The sequence below is a fragment of the Schistocerca piceifrons genome, chromosome 4 (genome assembly GCF_021461385.2).
Source record: "Schistocerca piceifrons isolate TAMUIC-IGC-003096 chromosome 4, iqSchPice1.1, whole genome shotgun sequence".
NCBI classification, from domain to species: Eukaryota; Metazoa; Arthropoda; class Insecta; order Orthoptera; family Acrididae; genus Schistocerca; species Schistocerca piceifrons.
Genome location: NC_060141.1, coordinates 598983704 through 599003074, shown reverse-complemented (window position 1 = coordinate 599003074; position 19371 = coordinate 598983704). Strand labels below are relative to the sequence as shown.

At 44.4% G+C, this 19371-nt stretch overlaps 1 protein-coding gene across 1 annotated transcript in view; it reads right to left on the bottom strand.

Moving 5' to 3' along the window:
* Nucleotides 1-3131: 3131 nt before the first annotated feature.
* Nucleotides 3132-19371, bottom strand: part of LOC124796042 — a 184276-nt gene continuing 168036 nt past the window's right edge. The window contains exons 6-8 of the mRNA XM_047260128.1: nucleotides 16260-16374; nucleotides 7552-7690; nucleotides 3132-3246 (exon numbers count right to left, since the gene is read on the bottom strand). Of these exons, the coding sequence (XP_047116084.1) occupies nucleotides 3132-3246; nucleotides 7552-7690; nucleotides 16260-16374 (369 nt within the window). The remainder of the gene's footprint in view (nucleotides 3247-7551; nucleotides 7691-16259; nucleotides 16375-19371) is intronic.

The window sequence follows — 19371 nt, the reverse complement described above, 5'->3', positions numbered from 1 at the left end:
AAGCTGGAACTGTAACACTTTCGTTCCATTCTCTTTATACCCTGCCTTCCGTAACGACACCAAAATACATAGTATGAAGCTGTACATATAATGCATGTGTCCCCCCCCCCACCTATCTTTATTTTAACCCATTATACAGGCCATCTGACCCAGGAGATTTTCTAAGTCTTTTTATTGCAGTGTGTATTTCTTCCAATGTGACATCTATTTGGTTATCATTTCTGTGCTTTGGCGACTACTTACAGTTCCCAACTTTGCTGCGTCCTTATACTATAATTTACTTATTTACATTATGTATTTGCATGTGTTCAGTAATATACTTTTGCTTTTGGAGCATCCACCGTACGTTCTTTTGGGATCCATAAAGGTCTCGTTGCGTACTTTTTGTGTACCGCTCCCAATAATCCTCTTTTTCCGAATATACGAATTCATCGTATTACGAATGATCTTATTCTCCGTATAATCGCGTTGACTTTGACTGATTTTATCCTTTAGGAATGCATTCTTCTCTTGAGTAGCTAATTCTTTAACATCTTGGTAAAAACTAGGTGTTCTGTATGTATTTCTACCTCCTATCACATTTACCTTTTGCACACCTAAACTTTCTCACGCTGCCTCTTGTATATTCGATCTGAGAGTAATCCCTACAGATTCTACAAAATTAAGTTTTTATATATTTTCTGGTGTTCTAGTTAAACCTCTCTATTGTTCTACACAGTGTTTGAAATTTATGCACCTTTTCTTCGGTATCACTATCGTAATCACATATAATGTAACAGGCTACCTACACTGATCAGCCAGAACATTACGATCACCGACCTACTATCGAAATGATAGGCGACAGCAACGTCACCTGGCGAGTATTGGCTGCTAGTTACACACACGCACGGTGCATGTAGTATCAGTGGGCGTGCTGTCGGTGTGCAGAATGGGGAAAGCGTGCGATATATTTGAGTTTGTCTGAGGGTAAATTGTGATGACATTTCGGAAACTACGTGAGTTGTCGAGTGTTCAAGGAGTGCAGTGGTGAGTGTTTCCAACACGTAGCGAAACCACGTCCAGACGTGGTGGGGTTGGACCGCCAGCTCTCATGTCGGATGTCGTAGGCTGGGCACTCTGGTAAAACATGAAGGCGGCGAACTGTGGCGGAAGTAACAACAGACTTTAATGCTGGGCAGAGTGCAAGTGTGTATGAAACACAGTACACCGTGCATGCCGGCCGCTGTAGCCAAGCGCTTCTAAGCGCTTCAGTCCGGAACCGCGCTGCTGCTACGGTCGCAGGTTCGAATCCTGTCTCGGGCATGGATGTGTGCATGTCCTTGCGTTAGTTATGTTTAGGTAGTTCTAAGTCTAGGAGACTGATGATCTCAGATGTTAAATCCCATAGTGCTTAGAGCCATTTTTTTTACGCTGTACATTCCCAACGAGGGATCTCCCCAGCCGGCGATTCATCCATGTAACAATGTTAACGCGAAGACATCGGCAACTACGACTGAAATTGGCACGTGGACATCGGCACTGGATGTGAGCGCTGATGAATCCCTGTATCTTGTATTGCCGGACGGAGACAAGTTGGCGGTGGCTCCATTATGCTCTGGGGAACATTTATGTGGTCATTCAGGGGTTCAGTGAAGCTCGACCAAGCCGCCACCACCACGACCACGATCTAGGAGTATCGTACATTGGTTGCAGAGCAGCTGCACCCACTGCGTGACCATCATGTTTTCCGACAGCAGTGGTATTTTCAACGGGATAAGTGCGGCTGGCCCTGGCGGAGGTTCGAGTCCTCCCTCGGACATGGGTGTGTGTTTGTCCTTACGATAATTTAGGTTAAGTAGTGTGTAAGCTTAGGGAGTGATGACCTTAGCAGATAAGTCCCATAAGATTTCACACGCATTTGAACAAGATAATGCCCCATGTCACAAGACCGAGAGTGTGACGGAGTGGTTCGAGGAATATCCAATTGTTATGCTGACCTCCCAACTTTCCAGATCTGTACCCCAGATGTGACTGGACATAGCGTAAGAGCTCATCGCACCCCTCCCTGGAATTTGTGGAAGTTACGTGTGTGCAGATATGGTGCGAACTCCCTCCAGCAACCTACCAAAGCCTCACTGCTTCCATACCACGACACGTCGCTGCTGTTATGCGTGCCAAAGGTGGACATACGTGTTATTAGGTAGGTGGTCACAATGTTCCGACTAATCAGTGCATATGGAAAGTGACAAGTGTTCATTTATTTTCATCTTAACTACTGTGTCGACAGTACAGGGTACTTACCTTGAAAAGTTATTACTTTCTGTTTATGCAGCGATGTTTTTAGTTTGCTTGCTGCACATACACAGTATAGTACTGACCGGAGGTCATCTTTACTTCATTGCATTATTTTTTTGTCATATGACTAGTGTGTTTTAGTTCTTTGATAATTATCTGCTTTGCAGTTTTTGAGGACATTGACGTGATAAATCCTAAACAGAGTGGACGAAAGGGAGCACTACTGTCTCACTTCTTGATTGATTTCTATCTCGTTTGTCCTTTTCTGTCCCGTATTTATTACAAACTTGGTTCTTTGATATATGCTTCTGGATGCCTTATGTGTTTAGTGGGTAGCCACTGTTATCCGTAATTGCCTATAATTTATTTCAGTCAACTCCATCTAAAGCTTTTCAGAATCTATGAATCTTTTTATTTCAAAAATATTGTCGCAATACGAACGTCATTATTCTAAATTCACTTTGATCTTCTTCGAGAAGAGGTCTGCTAGAACTGTTACCCTAATGTTGAAGAATTTTTAATACATCTTGTGCGGTGCAGTTAAAAGACTGATACCTCCGATGTTTCCACAATCGCTTCATTTGCCCTTTTTGAACTGCGTGGTAACTTCAACCGTGTTCCATGAACTTGAGATTTAGCACCTTTGCCACTCGAGGCGTCAATTCCGAGAATATCTCAAGCCGCTAACGATAGCCTCGATAGCAGAGTCAGGCTCTAAGATTGACCTAACTCCTGAGTACGAGGCAAAGGACTGCCGTCAACAGCGTGGGATGTTATCTGAATCTGATAGGGCAGATTAACTGACAACCATATTTATTCAGCGTTATTTTAATTTACTGCAAAGTACAGGATAAATATCACGTCCACGCCTCTGGATTTTCATTTTCTTTTTCGATAGGTAAAATTTTAGATTCTGAGTTGAGAAATCCCTTTTTTCCTTCATGAGAAGGTTCTTCATCTTGTGAAAGTGAACTGCGGTGCGCAATTTCAGTGATGGGCATACTTTTTTTTCCTTACAGGAATAACACTGTGCTACACCTAAAGAGATACTACGTTAAACGCATTCTCCTGTCAAAAAAGGCAAAGCGAGAAGTCTTCATTGGCTCCTGCAGCAGAACCTTCTCGGAAGATTTCTCGCAAAACCCAAACTTAGCGTCCAGATACACATTCTCAAGACAGAAACTGAATGCAGTGAGCCAAAAGCAGAATGCTGAACTCTGCATCCCTAATGCTCCATTACACAGGAAGATACAGGAATCCTGCCCCAGTTCAATTCCTGAACAACTGCACAATGGCAAAGATAATGGATGAAGATGTTACTGTGACTTTCATTGAGAAACAGCTTAATACGCCGAAACTGGAGAAGACGTAGGACCGGATGGAACTTTACCAGATTCCAAACAGTTTTTGGCTGTGTTAGATCCTCTTTTAACCATAATTTAAACAATATCTCTCTGATACCAGAATCTTAAACATGGCTGCGAAACAGCAACTTTGTTAATCTGAAGAGGTTGAAAAAACTGCTAACCAGTTGCAAAACAAAGGTTTATTAACCCTTGACCTAGGTTTCGATATTTCTAAAAATATCTTCTTCAGAAGGATTGGGCCGTGTTACATGACATGATGGTGCATTAGATTCGATGAAGCCGGGCGGTTCTTGTCATATATAAAATTGCCAAAACCAGAACTATCCCAAGCCATGGATTCAGATAGCAGTCAGATTACGTATGTCGTACTTCAGAATGGATGCTCACTAGTAAATGCCCAGAGATAGAGGCTCTTGTAAACATAAAATTGTAGCCGTAGTCACAGCATAAAACACTTGCATCAGGCTAGAGACTAAGGCCACCTGTCTGGGCAATGAGACCTCCAGAAAGATGGAAAGGAAGTAGGAATTCCTGGAAGCAGAAATTGCTGAAGCCACTCTGAAAAGACAGTTGACACGAAATGCTTTTAAGATAAATAGATATGGAATTTTGGGCACAGTAGACAGGCGGCGACGCCGAAAGACAACTAATGCAATAACAACGAAATCTGTCCGGTTGCAAGGCCACGAAACGCTCACATAGAGAAAAAAAAAGTATTATTTCAATCAGCCACAGTCCAACTTGTGGCGATTGACTACTTTAGGTACCAGATTTAAACACTCGCTAAAATCCGTGATTAGAAAAGCAGGTAAATCATTGTTACACAATAGGAAATTAGTTGAAATAAATCAACAACATTCATAATGCACAGTCCTGGATCAGCAAGATTAATAGGCTGAAAGAAGGAAGAAACCAAATATTTCTTTTATTCGTTTTAATAGTTCTAATTTATATAATATGTACAATTTTTTACACATACGAGGCCTGGTAACAATTATTATTTCTAATACATTTAGATTTCTCGTATACTCATTCACATTCATTCCATACAGTACTTTCTCACACCAGTAGGAACTTACCATCAATACAGTAAATGCTGCATGATTTCAGTCTTTTTAATATATGAAACATCAAGTGATTCACCTATTGTGTTTACATTTCTATCCCTAGCTACATGTGAAACAGGACCATCATTGAACAGAAGAGCTACCCTAGAACTCTTGCCTGAAGCTCCCTAAATGCTATTTTTCAGATGTTTCTATAGCCTAAGACGGTGCCAACATGAAAATACCCTGTATTATTTTGGTAGTTTTATTTTTTCAGGTGATCAGCTTAAATTACGGTTTTTGTGCAGTACAAATGTTCGTGAAGCACTTTAGCGAATTTAGTACAGTAATTATGAGCGAAATTTGGTAATCGCCAAGCATTCGATACAGTGCACTGTTGTTTCAGTCGTCCATACAACAGCAGAAAATCTTCAAAAGTAAAACAGAGCGGAGTACTTTTGGACGCTGTACATTGCACATTTCCAGTTTTCCGCAAGAGTAGTAATGTTCACAGGGAAATATTACTTATTTTCTTACTGAAAGGTCTTGTATTGAAAGGAGGAAAGTTTTCTCCATTGTAAACTTATTGTATAACTGAGAGCAGCAGGCATAAATTTGTTTATTCATATAATATTTTAACATACACAAATACTCCATACGTCTCTGTGCAAGCAGCGAAGCGTTTTCTGTATTGGAGTACACCACTCCAATTTTTTCGAAAGAGAATTCTACGGTAACGAATATTTTTATGGTCCTCAGGCAGACGAAAATGTTTTTGTTCAGCCTATACAAATTTAGAAATGTTTGTCTTTCATAACTGTTTCTGAGTCTACGTTATGAACTTTCATTAATTTCTTAGCGGAAAGGCACCTTGTAATTCGAAATCTGTCCAGTTTACTTGGCTTCTTGGCGATCTGTTTTTAATCAAACTTGCACGAAGAAGTGACCTTACAAAAGAACTTCCTGCGATGAATAGTTCGTTTCTGCATGTGGAAACTGAGACTGCCAGACTGTGCCGAGGTAGGTTCATATGACGGGAACATTGTAGACTTGTGCGGCAGTTCTTATCGACATGGAGATAGGAGAGCCGTATAATTCAGTTCCTGAAAGCTGCTACACCCAACTAATGCCTTGTTCAGTTTTTATTCGAATGGAAGTTGTATTATTCTGAAATAAGAGGTACGCCAAGATCGCTTGTAAATCTTTCTATAGATTACCGGTTTCGACAGATCTGTCCTGTCGTCGTCGGATCTTTTAACACATTAACAGAAATTCATGATCTTTACAAACGTGCAAGTCACATAGTAATGTTGCTTCATTTTACAAGACAAGGAAGCACGGAACATAAGCACAATACGATGTATGTTTTACAATTGTGGTATTTTATGTAAGCTACGATGATGTTCCTAGCTACCCATTATTCTAAAACGACCCCAACATGACTATGTGACTCGCAAGTTTGTAAAGATCATGAACTTTTGTTAATGTGCCAGATGATGGCAGCAAAGATCTGTGGAAAATGATAATGAAAAGATTTACATGCGATCTTGACGTGCCTGATATTTCACAATAATATAATATTTCAGATCGCCCCCAGCAGTTGACACAATATCTAACATATATCACGAAATTCACCCACAGATGTTAGGTTGTGGAACTAGTTATGAAGTACAAGGAAAATATATTTTCCTCCGTCTCGTTTTCAGGCATTAATATTAAAAAAAGTTGCTCTTTTCCGACTGAGTCAATGGAGTCTGAAGTCGAGCTGCTGTATCCTGACTAGTTTCCACACAATGGTAAATCGATTTTTTTCTTTGACGAACTAGTAGCGTTAATGAAGGGACAAGGTATTACAAATAATTTTATTAGGAATAAGCAGACAAAGACAATGTTGTCCAAGCTAGATAAACACTTCGGTCGAATTATGATCGAACATCCACTATGCAAGTTTGTTGAATATGCTATCTTAATTTTCAGTATACAACATATTTGACGTGAACGGAAATTTATACAAGAATTACAAGTTTTGAGTTATTAGGCATCCGTCCCCAAAGTACTAAAACCTCCTTATTGGATTAACTCGTCTAGTGTAACATAAGGACAGAACGGGACATTTGCTTCTGATACATTTGACGAGTTACTCAGTATAACGAGATTTAAGTGATTTGACGGTGATTGCCTGATCAGTCGAAATTGATCATTCTTCTATAAATACGCGATCAAGACAAATTTTACATCGGTTTGGAATCTTTTATTTTTGCTTACGGTGAATGTCCATACTTATTTATGTAAATACGAATTCAGTTTTGTAGTTTATGTAGTTTATCTCACTGAAAGGGGAGAAGCAGAGAGGGAGATAGAGAAGCAATAAACGCTCTAGGATTCGATTTTGAGGGATTCGTGGTCCGTCCACAAGGCGAGTCACTATGGTACAAGATCTTTGGTGTGTAGAGATAACTGGTCCCACCGGGCCAGAGACTGCTTCGCCGCACTTCCAGCGAAAGGGCCGCTCTAGGACGGCAGAGTGGAGCCTTCACCAGGAGGGCGGTAGGTCTCTGTTCCGCTGCCGCCGGCCCGCAGTGGCTAGGTGCGCCGCGTGCGGCGGCTGTCGGCGGCGGTCGGAGGGCCTCCTGTGGGTGGCGAAGGCGGCGGGCTGCGGGGGCGGTGGGGACAGCGGCGGGCCCAGAGGCGGGCTGCGCGGCGCGGAGGCGGCGGCCGCCGCGTAGCTGGGCAGCGGCACGCACGCGTAGGCGGCGGGGGCGGCGGGCGGCCAGCCGGCGTCTCGCTGCGGCGGCGGCAGCGGCCTCCGCGGCAGCGTCCGGTACGGCGGAGGCGGCTCCCCCGGGGGCGGCGACCATGGGCGCGGGGGCGGCGGGGGAGGAACGCCGCCAGGCCAGTGGCGGCACAGGTCAGGCGTGGGTGGCCTCGGCTCGCCACTAAGACCTGCCACCCTCTCGTCGGCCAAGCAGGGCGGCTCTCCGTAGCTGGGCCCCCCACTCAGGCCTGCACAACAACATAGTGTATGTTACCTCCTGACAGAACACAATTCATGTGCAGTTTACACATTGCGCAACAGAACTATGGGATTACTCTTTCGTAACCCCATAAGTGTCTTCCGCTGTTACGAAAGTTTGGCTCTAAGGCGCCTCTGTAATAGAGCAAAAGCATGACGCCCTGAAACATCGCCCATGGGCTTGACAATCCTTCAAAAAGGTCAACACATGCGGAAAAAAAACCAGCCATGTGCGAGTAGGATTAGCGCAATGAGGGTCCCTACAAACTGGATTACGTACAGGGTGTATCAAAAAGACTCGTCCGGTTTTAAAAAAAAAAACATAACTATTATGTTATTTGAGACATGTACGTGAACAATATACTGTTGGAAAGAGAAAACTCTCGAGTTTTACTTGGTTCCAGCTAGGTAGCAGCAGTGTGCGCCCGCTTTGTTCTAGTAAAAATGGGGTCGGGGCAACAGAAAGCGTTTTGTGATCTACGTTTTGCGCAGTGCAGGTCCGTAATATCTCTTCAGCGCACTTTCGCACTAGGTATAGAGCGGATCCTTCTACAGCACAGTGCATTAGGCGATGACATGAGCAATTCCGAAAAAACATTGTCAGTGTAAGGCAACTCGCCGGGGTGCCCCCGAATGTTGACACAGACATTGCACGTATTCGCCATAGTTTCACAAGGAGTCCGCAGAAATCCGTCCTCCGTGCGGCTCGACAGCTCAACATCACCCCCATGTTCGCCTGGCGTGTGTTGCGTCGACGTTTGCACATGAAGTCATACAAAATCCAACTACTGCAAGCTCTTCTTAAAGGTGGTAGATAACAACGTGTGCCCTTCTGTAATTGGCATAGTGGAAGATTACAGTTTTCTTCCACGCTTAAGTGTTTAGTGACGATGTAACATTCCATTTAAATGGAAGGGCGAACGATCATAATGTGAGTATGTGGGTACTGAACAACCACATGAAGTTGTTCAACATGAGAGGGACTCTTCAAATTTAATGTTTTTTGTTGAGATTCGCGAGTAAAGGTGTATGAATCATTTTTTTATAAAATTTGAAGACATCGCCTTGGAGATGGCTCCAGTTAAGCCAAGTTGCTTTTATCGTTACGTCGGTGACACTTATCATCTGGCCCCATGGTCGCGATAAACTGGAAGAATTTTTAGAACACCTGAACAGCATTCACGGCCACATCAAGTCTACGATGGAAGTCGAGACAGATGGTGCATTGCCCTTCCTTGACATCCTCGTTCGACCGAAAACCAATGGGTACCTCAGCAACAGTGACTACAGGAAACCGACACACACAGATCGGTATCCGCACGCTCTCAGCCACCACCATCCGGCACAAAAACGTGGCATTCTGAATAACTTCGTCCATAGTGCTAAAGTCGTCTCAGACGCTGAAAGTCTGCCACTAGAACTGAGCCACCTCCGAAAAGTCTTCCAGGAAAACGCGTACAGCCACGGACAGGTGTCACAGGCTATATCTGGTGTGACACGCAAGAAACACACCAACAGACAAGAGAACACCACCAAAGAAGAAAGCAAGAAACTTGTGTTTTTGCCTTTCTGTGGTACAGTGTCTGGAAAGATTAGCCGGCTCCTGAAGAGATAACATTTCATCGGTGTTCAGGCCCCCAGTAAAAATTTATCAACTCGTGAGGCCTGTGAAGGACGATCTACGGCTTAGATCGCCTGGAGTGTACAAGATACCATGTCAGTGTGGCTGTTACTACGTCAGCCAAACAGTAAGCGCGGTGGAGCAACGCCGGACGCAACACGAGAGGTGCTTACGCCTACGCTATCCAGAAAAATCAGCCGTGGCAGAACGCGCCTTAGAACATGGACACCGAATTCTATGAATTCTATTCGACGAAACATCTGTCGTTATGAAGACGAACGAATTTTGGGACAGCGTCATAAAAGCAGCTATTGAAATAAAAACCTCTGAAAACACCATCAACAAGGACGGAGGTTTACAGCTCAGCCCAGCCTGGGACCCGTCTATCGCGATGTTAAAACGGGCGCGATGGACACGGAATGAAAACATTACCATATATGGCGAAGAAAAGAGCACCAGTGACGTCACAGCCAGCAGTGCGGCTATATAACGACGCAGCCACGGTGACACAGCAGTCACTCTTACCACTTGACAATGACCGGGGAGAGCTCGGTCGAAAGCTCGTGGGATTTTAACCACCTGACGCGGCTGGAAGCCAGAGAAAATTTTATTAATCGCCGCGAAACCATGCATTCATACATGAATCATTTTTCTTTTCGAAGAGCACTGTTACAGGAAGCACATATCGCGATATACTTGAGAACTTTTTTTTCCCACAGTAGGAGACTGATTCGAACGATTTTATTTACAAGTAGGGTGGGGCACCGACACACCGCCATCTGGAAGTGCGGAAATTTTTAAGTCAACGGAATTACTGAACAATGGATCGGTTGCACTGGATCAAATGAGTCCGCTTTACATTACTGGCCTCCAAGGTAACCGGACTTGACTGTATGTGATTATTTATTGTGGGGGTTCATAAAAGACTGCTTATGTGCCTCTGTTACCGAAAACAATGAATGAACTGAGACGTAGCATAACAGCACCTGTGGAAGCTGTAACTCAAGACATGATCGCTGCGGTATTTTAACACCGCATTTACATATGCCGTCCATCTCTTGGAGGGCATACTGAACACCTATGAAACGGTATGAAAAGGAAACTTTTTGAGTTTCCCGTTTATCGGAAAACAAAATCCATTGCCTATATTTATTAGTTTCAGAAATATAGACGTGCCAAATCGGATGATTCTTTTTGATACACACTCTACACAGACCGTATAACAACTCAGGGAATCGGGGACTCTGACGATGTTTGCCTGTTATCGACATGTATAATGGCAAGATACCAGTCCCAGAAATTCGGAGGACTTAAGAGATGATTTTAATTCCAAGTCTGAATTCGGACAACAAATGACAAAATAATTCGAAATTTTCCCTTTACTTGTACTGTAATACCTACCTTCTCGCCAAATTTCATGATTCTCGGTCAACGGCAAGTACCCTGTAGATGTCGGTAAGTGAATCTCCGAATATCGAAGTACGTGACATGAGTGACTATATCTTTTGATTGAATTGCTTAAAATTTTTACATCGCCAAGGGAACATAGACCTTAATATGTAACATAAATTTTACTTCTTCCTGAGGAAAAGGGTCCTCAATACTTGGACTGACAGGCAGACAGAAGGACAACAAAGCGATCCTGTAATGGATTCTTGTTTTACAGACTGAGGCACGCAACCCAAAAGGTTCAAATGGCTCTGAGCACTATGGGACTCAACTGCAGAGGTCGTTAGTCCCCTAGAACTTAGAACTAGTTAAACCTAACTAACCCAAGGACATCAGACACATCCATGCCCGAGGCAGGATTCTAACCTGCGACGTAGCGGTCCCGCGGTTCCAGACTGCAGCGCCTAGAACCGCACGGCCACTTCGGCCGGCCCCCAACCCAAAAAGGCTGGAGTTAATGTTGCCGCAATTCTGCCCAACGTCAGCGTGATAGTGACACATAATTTCATCCATTCTTTTGACGCCTCTGTGATGGAGGTCGGAATCGCGACGGCCAGCGCTGAAATCATGCTGTTTTCTTATGAGTGGCTGAGGAAAACATTTCGTACACCCCACCGCACAGAACTGACGCGGTGAAGCCTCGGGGCTGGCATAAAGGGCGTCAACGAAACCACACTTTCCTTTAGGCGTTGACTGCCACACATTTCGCTTTAGAAAACGACAGTGTGCATTGCAGTGAGCAACACGACGGCATTCTTGACAACCTATGACATTGTTGACATCCTGCACACACGCAACCCCGTGACATTCAACAGGTACAAGTCGCCTGCCTGCAGGCGACTGAACTACCTGACAGTTTGTCTCTGTATAAGTTATTTTTAAAATGGTTAACTAACTTGGGTTGATGCCACCGAGGGTTTTGCCGAGGGGGGCATAGCAAACGGACCCTTTTGCGTTTTCCGGTTTATTCACCCACCCAAGCTTCAGTGTCGGCTCGACTCCCCCATGTGATAACGCACAGGCAAAGGAGGGCTAAAAAAGGCATAAGCGCCCTTTCCACCTCAGATCACTTTCAAACTTCGTCGTATCGTTTTGGAGGGAGAAAAAATAGCGGTCGCACGCCACTCCAAAGTGGTCCCATCACTTTCAGGGAGGATGCAGCACCAGAAGAGAAGGGGTGAAATGTCCGAGGGTGTGAGAATGTTAAAGGTTGTCAACAACGTTGTCTTCATCAAACTGTGAATTTCCGTTTTCGAGTCGAAAACATGTGAGAATCAACAGCCCAAGGAAAGGCATGATTTCACTGGCACCCTCGATGCCACCGCCGAGGATTTTCGTGTCGATTCTGTGCGGCAGTGTGTCTGAAATATATTCCTATCCCACACATACGGATCACCACGCTGTTTTAACAGCTATCATACAGGCGTCAAAAGAAAGAGTGAAATGTGGCTGAGAGGGGCTGCGGCTGGTCCAGATGGCGCAGTGCAGAATTGCGGTGAAATTTGGTGCCAACGCACACTATTAACCCATCTTATTAAGTCACGTCAACCTCTCAGCTCTGGCCTTTGTTTCGCATGTGTGGACACATTACTGTTTGAGCCTGAGAGTGACGTCTTAGGGCGCCAGGCATTTGCACCGTTATAGAGGAAGGTTGCAGGCATTTTGACCGAAATCACAGGTATCTGCTTCTCAATGGAAAACAGTTAAGGGGTTTCGAAAGTGTGATCCTTCAATTCAATGCACAGAAATTCATTATATTACAACGTGATCGCCGCCGCAGTTGAGAAGTTCCGGAGTGACATTAGACATTTAATCACAAGAATTGCTTTCGAATATTCCAGATGAAAAAATACAATTGTTAGTTGGTGGCTACGCCGAATCTAATATGAACACTAACTGTGTCAGTTATGGTTTCTAGATTAGTTACACTTCGCGGATGCTTGTGCTCCGTCTGATTCTTTTAAGTGTCGTAGTTTTCACTGTAGCATTTGCTTTGACTATTACGATTCTCATCCATAATTCGTGTAACCTCTTTTTTCTTTACTTCGTGAAAGGCTCACCATCGGTTAACCAAGAGCAGAGAGACAGTAGGATACTTACCCAATAGAACGAAAGTGATTATGGGCGGCCATTTTTGTTACTCTGGTATTCTAAAAGACTGTTCCTGGTCTACTGTTTAGCCTGGAAAGTTATTACAGAAGGCACGTAACTGGACATTTAATAGGGAATTTTGAATGGATGTGTTGGTTCCCCTACAGTAGTTAGCACAGTTCTACAGATACTGTTTCCTATAAATCCATACATATTATAAAAGTGGATATAGGTGTGTTCCACATCTCCTCCTCAACTTCTGAATCGTTTACAACCTGACTTAGTACACATGTCAAGAACCACTGTAGCTGTAAGAACCATCTCGATATAAAAGGGATGGGAGTAATTATCGTAGTTGACGTCGCACAAATAGCCAGACTGCGAATGTGTTCATCCAGTGTTTGAGAATGATGGCACTTAGTTATTTATAACAAATTTTACAGATAATTTCAAACTTTGTCTCCCCCACAAAATGATGAAAGGGAAAAGTTCATTGCTTACTACATTTCAGTTTTCATTCAGTAAAACAGGTATGATGCTCTACTTTATTGTTTTTTCATCACTATTCGCAAGACAGTTTGTAGACAACATTGACATTTACTACTGAATGTACATGCAAAAATATATGATTGCACGACACATTTTTTGAGCAGATGTGACGTGATAAACACAGAGAAGTGTGAAGAAGTGCCGCGTCACGCATGACGTTTCATTTTACTCGTATTACTTCTTCACTGCTAACGCTCTTCGTAACACATTTACTAGTAGATGTACATTTCAAACCATACCATTTTGCGACGCAAAACTCAGGAGTTACGATGTCATAAACGGTGAGCTGGATGCAAACGGAAGGGCTGGGCGAGATTCGCTAGAGACACAAGTGAAGTATGTGGAGATAAATGAGTGAAACATGTTAAATATATATGGCAAGTACATAGGGAGGGAAAGCTGCAAGTAAAAAGCTTCTCCTAAACCCATGGATCTATTTCAGACAAATATGGTACGAATATTACTACCTGGAATGGGGTACTGTAAGGATAGGAATCAGCCGACTCCTACTGCTGTGGGGGTAATGATTTTGAGTTAGATGGGCGAGGAGGAGTTAGGTAGGTAGAGAGTGTGAGGAAGGACAAGGAAAGGGAGAATAGGTTATGGGAAGAGGAGGAGATAGAAAGAAGGGGAGGAGCAGAGGGATGGAGAGGCGAAAGGTGACATACTGAGTAAGGATGGAGAAGGAGATGGACGGAGAGGGAGGAGGACACAGAGACGGGGAGCAGGGGATGGACTAAGAGGGGGTGAGAAGGAGATGGTCAGAGGGGGAAGAACCAGATTCACAGAGGTGGAGTAAGAGATCAAAAGTATCACCCTTATTCAATACGAAATTGGCTACTAGATGTCACAAGGGGGCGGCCTGCCAGCCTAGAAGGATCTGTGTTATCAGTAGAAAAACAGTAATAGCGCAATGGTCATGGTCATGGCTCTGAGCACTATGGGACTTCACATCTATGGTCATCAGTCCCCTAGAACTTAGAACTACTTAAACCTAACTAACTTAAGGACAGCACACACATCCATGCCCGAGGCAGGATTCGAACCTGCGACCGTAGCGGTCACGCGGTTCCAGACCGACGCGCCAGAACCGCACGGCCACACCGGCCGGCAACAGCGCAATAGTGCGTTGGTCAGGAGAGCCCTGTGCTCATACGTGGACTAGTCACTGGATGTCTCCTGAGGAACAAATCCAGCAGATATATTTCAAATCCTCCAGAGCTGCGCGAGTCGAGTGTTCGCAATGAGATTTTGAAGCGGAAGCTCAAAGGAGCAACCATAGCTAAACCAAGAACAGGCATACGTCATGTCTTTGACGGGCAGGGCCTAACGAGCACTGCGGAGTGTGGTTGTAAAAGATCGTATGAAATCATCGGAAGGAATCACTGATCAGTTCCGAAGTGCTACTACCAGCAGCCCAGCTAACATAAAAACTGTGTGTTTGTGGGAATGAAGGACACACCTTCGCACACCGCGATCGCATTGCAGAGACTTTATTGTTCCAAGACGAATACTGCCATCATCTGATCTCTTCATAAAATTACTATGTTATAACAAGTTCCACAAGATTAGATGTTGGCAGCATTAGACTATGGAGACCGATCATCTTGGGAAAATTGTCTACACTACTGTCAATGTGTATAAAGTGTGTTCTTCATTTCCAACCATACAGATCGCCCCTCAGCGCAGCTTGTACACTTTACAAAATAGTTTGCGGAGAGTAACATTCCCTGCCCCGACCTGAAAGCTGTGGAACACCTTTAGGGTAAGTCAAGAAGTGGAGTTCGCTCCGCGTCTCAACGTCTAACACCAACTGTCCTGCTTTTGGAGCTTTAAGAGCCAAGCGTCCAAAACATCAGCTTCTCTGCTTTTGGATCTTGATGAAGAAACTTCCTGGCAGATTAAAACTGTGTGCCGGACCGAGATTCGAACTCGGGATCTTTGCCTTTCGCGGGCTAGTGCTCTACCCAAGCACGATTCACGCCCCCCTCCTCACAGCTTTACTTCTGCCAGTACCTCGGCTCCTACCTTTCAAACTTTACAGAAGCTCTCCTGCGAACCTTGCAGAAGTAGCACTTCTGAAGGAAAGGATATTTCGGAGACATGGCTTAGCCACAGCCTGAGGGATGTTTCCAAAATTACATTTTCACTCTGCAGCGGAGTGTGCGCTGTATGAAACTTCCTGGCAGATTAAAACTGTGTGCCGGATCGATAATCCAACTCGGGACCTGTGAGGACGGGGCGTGAGTCGTGCTTGGGTAGCTCAGATGGTAGAGCACTTGCCCGCGAAAGGTAAAGGTCGCGATTTCGAGTCTCGGCCCGGCACAAAGTTTTAATCTGCCAGGAAGTTTCGTATCAGCACACACTCCGCTGCAGAGTGAAAATTTCATTCTTGATGAAGAATTTGCTCCATTTCCTCCAGAGACATTAAGAAACCTCACTGAATGTGTCCTCAGCAGACAACAAGCCACAGGGTGGGCTCGCCCTATATTATTATTCACCAACAGGTGTTCGGTTACTTTCCGTCAGCTGGTGCATGACTCGTCGTTTCATTCTGTCCCATACATTCGTTGAGATACAGAGGATCATGGAGTCAAAACACCGCTTTCCCACCCGTTGTCGACTTTTCAGATCTTATAGCTTCTACTTGCATTCAAGTAGGAGCTCAACTGGCCCCACGAGGCCAAGTGCGCCCTCTCAAAACGGAAAAATCAGTAGCAGTCTCGGGAACCTTACCCCGTTCCTCCGTATGACGGTCAGACGCGCTGAGCACGCAGCTACGGAAGCGTACGCTTACGTTTTGTACTGAACCTAATCTCAGAATTATTGGAAAGCTTGTGATTACTTACCGTGACCAATTTCTTGGTAAACGTGACCGTAGCCATCGCGGGACAAGGAGCAGACGAACGAGTGTGGCTCTTCCTCGTCTCTTCTCAGTTTCGTCCTGCTTCCGGTTGCCTTTACCTGGAAAAGAACAAAGAATGATAAAATAAATGAAGCTAGTGGAACTGGAAAAACGTTTCTGCTGTATGAAGCTACTGTTGTGATTAGTTCAGCAGATAAAATTCATCACATCCCTCTGAGTGAAGCCAGTGGTAATTAATTAGCGGAATATGAACTGGTTAAGGGAACAATGAATACAATGTTGATCGATTTTTACACTATATCGGAGGTGCTTATAAATCATATTTAGGGTGTATTACTTCGCCCACCCATTATGGGAGCTACATTAAATTACACCGCTTATTATGCATCGTCCCCCCCCATGAACCATGGACCTTGCCGTTGGTGGGGAGGCTTGCGTGCCTCAGCGATACAGATAGCCGTACCGTAGGTGCAACCACAACGGAGGGGTATCTGTTGAGAGGCCAGACAAACGTGTGGTTCCTGAAGAGGGGCAGCAGCCTTTTCAGTAGTTGCAAGGGCAACAGTCTGGTTGATTGACTGATCTGGCCTTGTAACAATAACCAAAACGGCCTTGCCGTGCCGGTACTGCGAATGGCTGAAAGCAAGGGGAAACTACAGCCGTAATTTTTCCCGAGGGCATGCAGCTTTACTGTATGGCATGGAGAGCTGCATCAAACCAGTCTCAGGACTGAAGACCACAACAACAACATTATGCATCGTCAGTTTCCTTTCTACCACTGTGACACTGACTGATCCTCATCTAAAAACAGCTACTGAAACACAAGAATAGTTCCAGCGCTCCTATTAACTTGAAGCCTGACACTATCAGCGTGGGGACGGTGGTCTTAATGTGGTTTACCACATAACAAAAAGTTAAGTAAAACTTACGCCTAGACCGTAATTACCATCATCCTGAGAAGTAACAGGTAATGTTTTTAAACTACTTTCTGTCACTGTCTTGGTATTTACAAATGCGTCATTGCATGACTACAGCTATTGATTCCTTTCGGTGTATATTCACCGCTTTTTTGCACATTTTGAAAGACATAAGGATCTTTGGAGATATTATCAGAAACTAGTTATCGTACTTCAGTTGTAATAAGGAAATAACGGGCTAGGCATTACCTTTAAATTTTTTTTATTTATTGTGTTCTATTAACATTTGCTATAAGATAAGTATATGGCGAACAGGAATTCAAATCTACCTTTCTGCCTTTGCTGGACAGCGTCAGTATTGAGAGAAAAGAACAATAAATCCATGGCATCGGTTTGTTGCAGAATTCTACAGCATATTCTGAGATTAAATGCAATTAATTTCCAAGTGAACGAAAAGTTCTTGTCCACGAATCAGTACGGCCTTAGGAAGCATCGCTCGCGTGAAACTCAGCTTTCTCTTTTCTCACATGATACACGGCGGACTGTGGATAAAGGCCAACAAGCAGATCCCATATCTCTGGATTTCCGAAAAGTATTCGAGACGGTACCCCAAAGCAGACTTAACGAAGGTACCTGCATACGGAATACGCCCCCAGATACGTGACTTGCTCGAATACTTCTTAAGTAACAAAATCGAGTATGTTGTCCCCGACGGCGAGTCTACATCAGAGACTGGGGTAACACCAAGACTGCCCCAGGGAGGTGTGATAGTACCGTTGCTATTTTATGTATACGTAAATGATCTGGCAGACAGGGTGGGCAGCAATCTGCACTTGTTCGCTGATGATGCTAATGGTGTACAGGAACGTGTGTAAGTTAAGTGATTGCAGGTTGATACAAGATGATGTAGACACAATTTCTAGTTGGTTTGATTAATGGCAGCTGCCTCTTAATGTAGAAAAGTATAACTTAATTTGGGTGAATAGGAAAAACGAACCCGAAATGTTCGGTTAGGCATTAGCAGCGTCGTGCTTCACAAAGTCACGACGTTGTAACATCTGCGCGTAACGTTGCGAAGTGATATGAAATGGAACGAGCTTATGAGGATTGTGGTAGGGAAGGCAGATGGTCAACTTCGGTTTACTGGAGATTTTTAGGAAAGTGTAGCCTGTAAAAATGACGCTAGTGCGACCTTGTCTCTAGCACTGCTCGAGTGTTGGGATCCGCCCCATCTCGGATTGGAAGAAGACATCGAAGCATTTCAGAGGCGAGCTGCTAGTTTTGTTACCGGTAGGTTCGATCAGCACGCAAGTGTTAGGGATATACTTCGGGAGCTCAAGTGGTAATCTCTGGAGGGAAGAAGACATTCATTTCGAAAACACAATACTGTTTAGAGAGCCAGCAGTTGAAGCTAGCTGCAGAAAGTATCCTACTGCCGCCAACATAAATCTCGCATAAGGGCCTTGAAGATACGAGAAATTATCGTTGATTCGGGATTATATAAATAGTCGAGTAGAACAGACAAGGAAACAACTAGTTGTGGTAAAGGGTACCCGCGCCACGCACCGTACGGTGGCTTGTCGAGTATGTATATAGACTACTGGCCATTAAAATTGCTACACCACGAAGATGACGTGCTACAGATGCGAAATTTAACCGACAGGAAGAAGATGCTGTGCTATGCAAATGATTAGCTTTTCAGAGCATTCACACTGGGTTGGCGCCGGTGGTGACACCTAGAACGTGCTGACATGAGAAAAGTTTCCAACCGATTTCTCATACACAAACAGCAGTTGACCGTCGTTGCCTGGTGAAACGTTGTTGTGATGCCTCGTGTTAGGAAGAGAAATGCGTACCATCACGTTTTCGACTTTGATAAAGGTCGGATTGTAGCCTATGGCGATTACGGTTTATCGTATTGCGACATTGCTGCTCCCGTTGGTCGAGATCCAATGACTGTTAGCAGAATATGGAATCGGTGGGTTCAGGAGGGTAATACGGAACGCCGTGCTGGATCCCAACGGCCTCTTATCACTACCAGTCGAGATGACAGGCATCTTATCCGCATGGCTGTAACGGATCGTGCAGCCACGTCTCGATCCCAGAGTCAACAGATGGGGACGTTTGCAAGACAACAACCATCTGCACGAACAGTTCGACGACGTCTGCTGCAGCATG